Source organism: Saccoglossus kowalevskii, chromosome 18, assembly GCF_978046115.1.
Source record: "Saccoglossus kowalevskii chromosome 18, keSacKowa6.1, whole genome shotgun sequence".
NCBI lineage: Eukaryota > Metazoa > Hemichordata > Enteropneusta > Harrimaniidae > Saccoglossus > Saccoglossus kowalevskii.
This window is the reverse complement of record NC_140658.1, coordinates 16,602,284-16,616,139: the sequence shown is the minus strand read 5'-3', so window position 1 is coordinate 16,616,139 and position 13,856 is coordinate 16,602,284. Positions and strand designations below refer to the sequence as shown.

At 34.6% G+C, this 13,856-nt stretch overlaps 1 protein-coding gene across 1 annotated transcript; it reads left to right on the top strand.

Annotated features, from left to right (window-relative positions):
- Positions 1-3,727: 3,727 nt before the first annotated feature.
- On the top strand, positions 3,728-13,606 carry LOC100374131 (uncharacterized). Its single transcript, XM_002737172.4, has 6 exons — positions 3,728-4,081; positions 4,745-4,762; positions 5,147-5,167; positions 5,350-5,370; positions 5,673-5,699; positions 13,264-13,606. The coding sequence occupies exons 1-6, from the start codon at positions 3,769-3,771 to the stop codon at positions 13,311-13,313; spliced, it is 450 nt and encodes a 149-aa protein (XP_002737218.2). The 5' UTR covers positions 3,728-3,768; the 3' UTR covers positions 13,314-13,606.
- The last annotated feature ends 250 nt before the right edge of the window (positions 13,607-13,856 follow it).

Here is a 13,856-nt window from a genome sequence, read left to right as displayed (position 1 = left end):
TATATGCAAATACGGATGTATTACTATACGCAAATACAGACATATTACTATACGCAAATACAGGCGTATTACTATACGCAAATACAGACATATAATTATATGCAAATACGGATGTATTACTATATGCAAATACAGACATATTACTATACGCAAATACAGATGTATTACTATACGCAAATACAGATGTATTACTGTACGCAAATACAGGCGTATTACTATACGCAAATACAGACATATTACTATACGCAAACACAGACATATAATTATATGCAAATACGGATGTATTACTGTATGCAAATACAGACGTATTACTATACGCAAATACAGACGTATTACTATACGCACATACTGACATATAATTATATGCAAATACGAATCTATTACTATATGCAAATACAGACATTTTACTATGCGCAAATACAAGCGTATTACTATACGCAAATACAGACATATTACTATACGCAAATACAAGCGTATTACTATACGCAAATACAGGCGTATTACTATATGCAAATACAGACATATTACTATACGCAAACACAGTCATATAATTATATGCAAATACAGACATATTACTATATGCAAATACAGGCGTATTACTATACGCAAATACAGACATATTACTATATGCAAACACAGACATATAATTATATGCAAATACGGATGTATTACTATACGCAAATACAGACATATTACTATACGCAAATACAGGCGTATTACTATATGCAAATACAGACGTATTACTTTACGCAAATACAGATGTATTAATATACGCAAATACAGGCGTATTACTATACGCAAATACAGGCGAATTACTATACGCAAATACAGACATATAATTATATGCAAATACGGATGTATTACTATATGCAAATACAGACATATTACTATACGCAAATACAGATGTATTACTATACGCAAATACTGGCGTATTACTATACGCAAATACAGACATATTACTATATGCAAACACAGACATATAATTATATGCTAATATGGATGTATTACTATACGCAAATACAGACATATTACTATACGCAAATACAGGCGTATTACTATACACAAACACAGACGTATTACTATACGCACATAGAGACATATAATTATATGCAAATACGGATGTCTTACTATACGCAAATACAGACATATTACTATAAGCAAATACAGACATATTACTATACGCAAATACAGGTGTATTACTATATACAAATACAGACGTATTGCTATATGCAAATACAGACATATTACTATATGCAAATACAGGCGTATTACTATATGCAAATACAGGCATATTACTATATGCAAATACAGACATATTACTATACGCAAATACAGACATATTACTATATGCAAATACAGGTGTATTACTATACGCAAATACAGACATATTACTATATGAAAATACAGACATATTACTATACGCAAATACAGACATATTACTATATGCAAATACAGACATATTACTATATGCAAATACAGGCGTATTACTATACGCAAATACAGACATATTACTATATGCAAATACAGACATAATACTATACGCAAATACAGACATATTACTATATGAAAATACAGGCGTATTACTATATATTATTATATGCAAATACAGATATATTATTATATGCAAATACAGATATATTATTATATGCAAATACCGACGTATTACTGTACGCAAATACAGGCGTATTACTATACGCAAATACAGACATATTATTATTTGCAAATACGGATGTATTGCTATACGCAAATACAGACGTATTACTATACGCAAATACAGACATATTACTATACGCAAATACAGACGTATTACTATACGCAAATACAGACATATAATTATATGCAAATACGGATGTATTACTATATGCAAATACAGACATATTACTATACGCAAATACAGACGTATTACTTTACGCAAATGCAGGCGTATTACTATACGCAAATACAGACATATTACTATACGCAAACACAGACATATAATTATATGCAAATACGGATGTATTACTATACGCAAATACAGACATATTACTATACGCAAATACAGGCGTATTACTATACGCAAATACAGACATATAATTATATGCAAATACGGATGTATTACTATATGCAAATTCAGACATATTACTATACGCAAATACAGATGTATTACTATACGCAAATACAGGCGTATTACTATACGCAAATACAGACATATTACTATACGCAAACACAGACATATAATTATATGCAAACACAGACATATAATTATATGCAAATACGGATGTATTACTGTATGCAAATACAGACGTATTACTATACGCAAATACAGACGTATTACGATACGCACATACTGACATATAATTATATGCAAATACGAATGTATTACTATATGCAAATACAGACATTTTACTATACGCAAATACAGACGTATTACTATACGCAAATACAAGCGTATTACTATACGCAAATACAGGCGTATTACTATACGCAAATACAGACATATTACTATACGCAAATACAGACGTATTACTATACGCAAATACAGGCGTATTACTATACGCAAGTACAGACATATAATTATATGCAAATACGGATGTATTACTGTATGCAAATACAGATGTATTACTATACGCAAATACAGACGTATTACTATACGCACATACTGACATATAATTATATGCAAATACAAATGTATTACTATATGCAAATACAGACATTTTACTATACGCAAATACAAGCGTATTACTATACGCAAATACAGACGTATTACTATACGCAAATACAGGCGTATTACTATACGGAAATACAGACGTATTACTATACGCAAATACAGGCGTATTACTATACGCAAATACAGGCGTATTACTATACGCAAATACAGACGTATTACTATACGCAAATACTGACATAATTATATGCAAATACGAATGTATTACTCTATGCAAATACAGACATTTTACTATACGCAAATACAGGCGTATTACTATACGTAAATACAGGCGTATTACTATACGCAAATACAGACGTATTACTATACGCAAATACAGACATATTACTATACGGAAATACAGACATATTACTATACGCAAATACAGACGTATTACTATACGCAAATACAGACATATTACTATACGCAAATACAGACATATTACTATACGCAAATACAGACGTATTACTATATGCAAAGACAGATATATATACCAACTTTTTCGTGGATTTTTCCGAAAACTTAATTTATAATATTACATATGTTCTGTTTGTAGTATATTTTAATTCGTCCCTGAATTTAAATCGGTATTTCCGAATTCCATATGCAAATGAGATCTGAGAGCAAACAAAGTAGTCCCTTCAGGGGTACCATTTTTTTGAAACATAGGAGAAATAAACAATATTTAGAAGTAAAATGTGTTCTTCTTAGGGTACATGAATATACTTGCCGAGTGAAAGTACGGCCGCAGGAGACACCGCATCATTCGTGAAAATAACTTTCATATGCAGCGAAAGTGATGGGGAGAGTGTGGGGTTCTGTCATATTATTAGTTAATCAAACTAATTTATTTATTTATTTATTTATTTATTTATTTATTTATTTATTTATTTATTTATAAATTATTTATTTATTTATTCATTCATTCATTCATTCATTCATTCATTCATTTATTTATTTATTTATTTATTTATTTATTTATTTATTTATTTATTTATTTATTTATTTATTTATTTATTTATTTATTTATTTATTTAGATACACAAGCAGGAGCATCGTTTACTACTGAGACTCTCTTCAAATCCATGTGCAAACAAGAACGGAATTTGTCCTTCAGTCTACCGTACAGTGAAATCTCGAGTGTCGCAGACACCCTATTAGGCGTTCGTTTCTACTACACAGATGCCTGTCAATACGAGGATAAGTCCGTAGAGTCCAGTTTGGCAGATTATAGTGAAATTATATCGGTTGGAAGTAATGCAACTGGCACCGTTGAGGGTGATATCACATTACCAGCAGACACGGCCAAATGTGACCAGTACACCTGTCTGTGTGCAGTGCTTAAAATGAAAACAGACTCTAATCCAGACAATGATGATGCTTGTGTTATGTTAACAGGTATGTTTTACACTAAATAAAATACATGTCAGAATTGTGAATCGAGGCTAACAGTAGATAGGTGGTAATTACTGTACATAACTTTATTCAGGAGATGGGGGGATACATACCAAACATAGCATAACATAGTCACATTCACTTGGTGAGCTCGATAACACGACAAAGTGTGTATTCAGCCATGTACACGTTATTGTAGAGGTAAATCACGTGACACAAAACGACTGATCTGATTGGACATTATTTAGACATCCACCTAGATGGATGGTAAACAATAAATTAAATAAAATTGTACCCGGGTCTTGAAAGACCAGGCCACGTGCAACATAGTGTCACGTGACACCTGTTGACGTATCATGGGGGTACATTCATACAGTTCAGTCCAGTTTCGTAACATACACATTGGGTACATTGCTCAATAGTATTTGGCATCGGTGTGCTTGACTACGTAGTTGTATGTAAACCTATATACGTTGGGGTGCTCCTTTGCCGAATTTTTTTAATTGTTTTCGCCACGGCTTTCGATCGGCGTTTCACAACAGCTCTCACAGATTCCCTGTGTACAGTGGTGCGCGTCTTAGCAACGTAGAACATTCCGTGACGTAGCTCCGCCTCCAGGAAGTCTGTAGTTCTAATTACATGTTTTGTATATATTTCTATCAACAGAGGACCCGACCGATGCTCGTGAGTATTACGTAATGTCTAAAACATACTTTATTGAAAACACATTCTTCTTTCCCAGTAAATAAATGATTTGCATTTATGTTAATTATCACACAACAATTTTTTTAATGTTGTAATGGAAGTGAGCTACCTTAAAGCGCGGTGGTCGTCGCGCTGCGCATGTGTGTGATTTTCCCACAATCCATCGTTTCCCACGTTTAATCTGAAGGTTATTTTACTTCTCGTTCTGACGAGCTGCTCTGTAGCAGTACTGTAAACCGCTTAATTGTCGTTGTGAGCAATTTTTAAAATTTGGTGATATATATTTTGTGTTCCTGACAACACGAATATAAATGTATTTCCTTGTCATTCTGATATCGTGAAATGTTTTGTTTTTATTTCAAGCTGCTGAAAACACGGATGAACGTGAGTAGTACCTAATATATATTTTAAATGACAATTACATTTATATAAATCACTTTAATTTCAAAGAGATACGCGATAACAATTACATTACGATATTGCGCACGTATACATGCAATTCATATAAATACCATATATATTGTAATTATTTATTCATTCATTACATATATGTTTTATCTTAACAGCTGACGACCAAGATGGCGACAGTAAGTTTTGAATAATTGAAATAATTCTGTTTTTTTTTGTAAATTTATGCATTCGATAAAACAATTTGCTATGAAGCTTCTGAAAGATGTGTCTTACAAATGTCTATGACGTCACAATTACCACACCGATTTCTTTCTCTTGGTGCATGAATGATTTTGCTACCAACAAATATTATATTTAAAATTACATTTATTTCATGGAAATTATACATTCAATATAAACAAATTTGTAATGTTTTTTGTATTGTATATTTTGGTAATTTGAAGAATTATCCATAAATTTCTTTTATGTTTTTTTGCAGAGTGTTCTGCAAACATCAATATAGCAGGTATGTGTATATTACTGATACAGCACATACTGGTATGTGTTTATTACTGATACACTACACACTGGCATGTGTATATTACTGATACACTACAAACTGGTATGTGTATATTACTGATACACTACACATTGGTAGGTGTATATTACTGATACATTACACACTGGTACGTGTATATTACTGATACACTACACACTGGCATGTGTATATTACTGACACACTACAAACTGGTACGTGTATATTACTGATACACTACACATTGGCATGTGTATATTACTGATACACTACAAACTGGTATGTGTATATTACTGATACACTACACACTGTTGGGTGTATATTACTGATACACTACACACTGCCATGTGTATATTACTGATACACTACACACTGGTAGGTGTATATTACTGATACACTACACACTGGTAGGTGTATATTACTGATACACTACACACTGGCATGTGTATATTACTGATACACTACACACTGGCATGTGTATATTACTGATACACTACACACTAGCATGTGTATATTACTTATACACTACAAACTGGTATGTGTATATTACTGATACACTACAAACTGGTATGTGTATAGTACTGATACACTACACACTGCCATGTGTATATTACTGATACACTACACACTGCCATGTGTATATTACTGATACACTACACACTAGTAGGTGTATATTACTGATACACTACACACTGGTAGGTGTATATTACTGATACACTACACACTGGCATGTGTATATTACTGATACACTACACACTGGCATGTGTATATTACTGATACACTACACACTAGCATGTGTATATTACTTATACACTACAAACTGGTATGTGTATATTACTGATAATACACACTGGTAGGTGTATATTACTGATACACTACATACTGGCATGTGTATATTACTGATACACTACACACTGGTATGTGTATATTACTGACACACTACACACTGGTATGTGTATATTACTGATACACCACACACTGGTGGGTGTATATTACTGATACACTACACATTGGTATGCGTACATTACTAATACACTACACACTGGTATGTGTATATTACTGATACACTACACACTGATATGTGTATATTACTGATACACCACACACTGGTATGTGTATATTACTGATACAGCACATACTGGTATGTGTATATTACTGATACACTACACACTGGTAGGTGCATATTACTGATACACTACACACTGGCATGTGTATATTACTGATACACTACACACTGGTATGTGTATATTACTGATACACAACACACTGGTATGTGTATATTACTGATACACTACATACTGGCATGTGTATATTACTGATACACTACACACTGGTATGTGTATATTACTGATACACTACACACTGGCATGTGTATATTACTGATACACTACACACTGGTATGTGTATATTACTGATACACTACACACTGGTATGTGTATATTACTGATGCACTACACACTGGCATGTCTATATTACTAATGCACTACACACTGGCATGTGTATATTACTGATACACCACACACTGGTATGTGTATATTACTGATACACCACACACTGGTGGGTGTATATTACTGATACACTACACATTGGTATGCGTACATTACTAATACACTACACACTGGTATGTGTATATTACTGATACACTACACACTGATATGTGTATATTACTGATACACTACACACCGGTAGGTGTATATTACTGATACACTACACACTGGTATGTGTATATTACTGATACACTACACACTGGCATGTGTATATTACTGATACACTACACACTGGTATGTGTATATTACTGACACACTACACACTGGTATGTGTATATTACTGACACACTACACACTGGTATGTGTATATTACTGATACACCACACACTGGTGGGTGTATATTACTGATACACTACACAATGGTATGTGTATATTACTGATACACTACACACTGGTATGTGTATATTACTGATACACTACACACTGGTAGGTGTATATTACTGATACACTACACACTGGCATGTGTATATTACTGATACATTACACACTAGTATGTGTATATTACTGATACACTACACACTGGTATGTGTATATTACTGATACACTACATACTGGCATGTGTATATTACTGATACACTACACACTGGTATGTGTATATTACTGATACACTACACACTGGTATGTGTATATTACTGATACACTACACACTGGCATGTGTATATTACTGATACATTACACACTGGTATGTGTATATTACTGATACACTACACACTGGTATGTGTATATTACTGATGCAATACACACTGGCATGTGTATATTACTAATACACTACACACTGGCATGTGTATATTACTGATACACCACACACTGGTATGTGTATATTACTGACACACTACACACTGGTATGTGTATATTACTGATACACCACACACTGGTGGGTGTATATTACTGATACACTACACATTGGTATGCGTACATTACTAATACACTACACACTGGTATGTGTATATTACTGATACACTACACACTGGCATGTGTATATTACTGATACACTACACACTGGTATGTGTATATTACTGACACACTACACACTGGTATGTGTATATTACTGATACACCACACACTGGTGGGTGTATATTACTGATACACTACACACTGGTATGTGTATATTACTGATACACTACACACTAATATGTGTATATTACTGATACACTACACACTGGTAGGTGTATATTACTGACACACTACACACTGGCATGTGTATATTACTGATACACTACACACTGGTATGTGTATATTACTGATACACTACACACTGGCATGTGTATATTACTGATACATTACACACTGGTATGTGTATATTACTGATACACTACACACTGGTATGTGTATATTACTGATGCACTACACACTGGCATGTGTATATTACTGATACACTACACACTGGCATGTGTATATTACTGATACGCCACACACTGGTATGTGTATATTACTGACACACTACACACTGGTATGTGTATATTACTGATACACCACACACTGGTGGGTGTACATTACTGATACACTACACACTGGTATGCGTACATTACTGATACACTACACACTGGTATGTGTATATTACTGATACACTACACACTGGCGTGTGTATATTACTGATACACTACACACGGGTATGTGTATATTACTGACACACTACACACTGGTATGTGTATATTACTGATACACCTCACACTGGTGGGTGTATATTACTGATACACTACACACTGGTATGTGTACATTACTGATACACTACACACTGGTATGTGTATATTACTGATACACTACACACTGGTAGGTGTATATTACTGATACACTACACACTGGAATGTGTATATTACTGATACACTACATACTGGCATGTGTATATTACTGATACACTACACACTGGTATGTGTATATTACTGATACATTACACACTGGTACGTGTATATTACTGATACACTACACACTGATATGTGTATATTACTGATACAGCACATACTGGTATGTGTATATTACTGATACACTACACACTGGTAGGTGTATATTACTGATACAGCACATACTGGTATGTGTATATTACTGATACACTACACACTGGTAGGTGTATATTACTGATACACTACACACTGGCATGTGTATATTACTGATACATTACACACTGGTATGTGTATATTACTGATACACAACACACTGGTATGTGTATATTACTGATACACTACATACTGGCATGTGTATATTACTGATACACTACACACTGGTATGTGTATATTACTGATACACTACACACTGGCATGTGTATATTACTGATACACTACACACTGGTATGTGTATATTACTGATACACTACACACTGGTATGTGTATATTACTGATGCACTACACACTGGCATGTGTATATTACTAATGCACTACACGCTGGCATGTGTATATTACTGATACACCACACACTGGTATGTGTATATTACTGACACACTACACACTGGTATGTGTATATTACTGATACACCACACACTGGTGGGTGTATATTACTGATACACTACACATTGGTATGCGTACATTACTAATACACTACACACTGGTATGTGTATATTACTGATACACTACACACTGATATGTGTATATTACTGATACACTACACACTGGTAGGTGTATATTACTGATACACTACACACTGGCATGTGTATATTACTGATACACTACACACTGGCATGTGTATATTACTGATACACCACACACTGGTATGTGTATATTACTGACACACTACACACTGGTATGTGTATATTACTGATACACCACACACTGGTGGGTGTATATTACTGATACACTACACATTGGTATGCGTACATTACTAATACACTACACACTGGTATGTGTATATTACTGATACACTACACACTGGCATGTGTATATTACTGATACACTACACACTGGTATGTGTATATTACTGACACACTACACACTGGTATGTGTATATTACTGACACACTACACACTGGTATGTGTATATTACTGATACACCACACACTGGTGGGTGTATATTACTGATACACTACACACTGGTATGTGTATATTACTGATACACTACACACTGGTATGTGTATATTACTGATACACTACACACTGGTAGGTGTATATTACTGATACACTACACACTGGCATGTGTATATTACTGATACATTACACACTGGTATGTGTATATTACTGATACACTACACACTGGTATGTGTATATTACTGATGCAATACACACTGGCATGTGTATATTACTAATACACTACACACTGGCATGTGTATATTACTGATACACCACACACTGGTATGTGTATATTACTGACACACTACACACTGGTATGTGAATATTACTGATACACCACACACTGGTGGGTGTATATTACTGATACACTACACATTGGTATGCGTACATTACTAATACACTACACACTGGTATGTGTATATTACTGATACACTACACACTGGCATGTGTATATTACTGATACACTACACACTGGTATGTGTATATTACTGACACACTACACACTGGTATGTGTATATTACTGATACACCACACACTGGTGGGTGTATATTACTGATACACTACACACTGGTATGTGTATATTACTGATACACTACACACTGATATGTGTATATTACTGATACACTACACACTGGTAGGTGTATATTACTGATACACTACATACTGGCATGTGTATATTACTGATACACTACACACTGGTATGTGTATATTACTGATACACTACACACTGGCATGTGTATATTACTGATACATTACACACTGGTATGTGTATATTACTGATACACTACACACTGGTATGCGTATATTACTGATGCACTACACACTGGCATGTGTATATTACTGATACACTACACACTGGCATGTGTATATTACTGATACGCCACACACTGGTATGTGTATATTACTGACACACTACACACTGGTATGCGTACATTACTGATACACTACACACTGGTATGCGTATATTACTGATGCACTACACACTGGCATGTGTATATTACTGATACACTACACACTGGCATGTGTATATTACTGATACGCCACACACTGGTATGTGTATATTACTGATACACTACACACTGGTATGTGTATATTACTGATACACCACACACTGGTGGGTGTATATTACTGATACACTACACACTGGTATGCGTACATTACTGATACACTACACACTGGTATGTGTATATTACTGATACACTACACACTGGCGTGTGTATATTACTGATACACTACACACGGGTATGTGTATATTACTGACACACTACACACTGGTATGTGTATATTACTGATACACCTCACACTGGTGGGTGTATATTACTGATACACTACACACTGGTATGTGTATATTACTGATACACTACACACTGGTATGCGTACATTACTGATACACTACACACTGGTATGTGTATATTACTGACACACCCCACACTGGTAGGTGTATATTACTGATACACTACACACTGGTGGGTGTATATCACTGATACACTACACACTGGTAGGTGTATATTACTGGTGCACTACACACTGGTAGGTGTATATTACTGATACACTACACACTGGCATGTGTATATTACTGATACACTACATACTGGTAGGTGTATATTACTGATACACTACACACTGGCATGTGTATATTACTGATACATTACACACTGGTATGTGTATATTACTGATACACTACACACTGGTATGTGTATATTACTGATGCACTACACACTGGCATGTGTATATTACTGATACACTACACACTGGCATGTGTATATTTCTGATACACCACACACTGGTATGTGTATATTACTGACACACTACACACTGGTATGTGTATATTACTGATACACCACACACTGGTGGGTGTATATTACTGATACACTACACACTGGTATGCGTACATTGCTGATACACTACACACTGGTAGGTATATATTACTGATGCACTACACACTGGTATGCGTACATTACTGATACACTACACACTGGTATGTGTATATTACTGATACACTACACACTGGTAGGTGTATATTACTGATACACTACACACTGGAATGTGTATATTACTGATACCCTACACACTGGTATGTATATATTACTGATGCACTACACACTGGTATGTGTATATTACTGATGCACTACACACTGGTAGGTGTATATTACTGATACACTACACACTGGTATGTGTATATTACTGATGCACTACACACTGGTAGGTGTATATTACTGATACACTACACACTGGTATGTGTATATTACTGATGCACTACACACTGGTAGGTGTATATTACTGATACACTACACACTGGTAGGTGTATATTACTGATACACTACACACTGGAATGTGTATATTACTGATACCCTACACACTGGTAGGTATATATTACTGATGCACTACACACTGGTATGTGTATATTACTGATGCACTACACACTGGTAGGTGTATATTACTGATACACTACACACTGGTATGTGTATATTACTGATGCACTACACACTGGTAGGTGTATATTACTGATACACTACACACTGGTATGTGTATATTACTGATGCACTACACACTGGTAGGTGTATATTAGTGATACACTACACACTGGAATGTGCATACTAATAATAGTGCATAGCACATTGGCAGGTATATTTCCATATCACATCACACTGTATACCACACTGTGTATATTAAAGTAAACCACACTTTAGTAGGTATATAATATTAATACATCATACACGACCATAGGAACTACCTTTTTTTCTATATGACGTCCATATGGCGTTTAGTTAACGAGCGTAATTTATATACACGTCGTCAATAGTTGGTGTATGGTCAATGACGTCATCAAAATATGGTGAGCGACGGACGTAGTGCACATATTACTTAGCATGTACAAGGCGAGAAACTAAATTTTGCCGACAATATAACTGTAAACGAAAAATTGTCATTGTGGATGATTAGTAGAAAGCTTATATATGCTCAATGTGTAAGCGGTATTCAAATCACGTGATCATATGTGTATTTCATTTTTTAGGTTGTACATTTTTGGCGTGTATGCTGGTTGTTATAGAATGGCTGTATTAAACCCCCCTCTACGGTGACTACGATGATTAAATCACTATAGGACAACTACAGTGTTACTTATTAACAAGATAATATCATTTTGCTCGCTCTTCAAAATGTTTTGATAATATTTTCTTCATATTTTAATATGTTTCTTTCTTTGTAAAAACATTTCAAATAATTGACATATAATTTAGTGGGGTTTGCAAGGTTTAAACCTTTTAATTCGGGTCGAACTGCTGTAACCCGAGTTTTAATAGGAGTCGTAATAATAATGTTAATGAATTATTAATAAACGAGATTTGTACATCATACTTCGTTCGTTCAACATGTGTGACAAACACGTGACACTACGACTATCGATATGTATATACCCTGTTGATTGGCCCGTAACTAAGTAATGTGGACGTCACCTGCTATCCCATAACCTCGTCATTGTTTGCACAAAATAGTTCGTTACAAATTCAGGACCATCTTCGCCAGCCAAGGACCATTTATTTGGCCGAAGCCTCAACATCAATGGGTGACAGATTACTTAGGTTCTTCGGCTCTCTTGGCACGGGA

What these genes read in the sequence shown, in the direction of transcription:
- LOC100374131 (XM_002737172.4), top strand. Translation starts at nt 3,769, where the DNA reads ATGTGCAAACAAGAACGGAATTTGTCCTTCAGTCTACCGTACAGTGAA. An exon ending in TGCTGAAAACACGGATGAAC is followed by an intron (nt 5,168 to 5,349) that starts GTGAGTAGTACC and finishes TTATCTTAACAG; the next exon opens with CTGACGACCAAGATGGCGAC. An exon ending in TGCAAACATCAATATAGCAG is followed by an intron (nt 5,700 to 13,263) that starts GTATGTGTATAT and finishes TTCATTTTTTAG; the next exon opens with GTTGTACATTTTTGGCGTGT.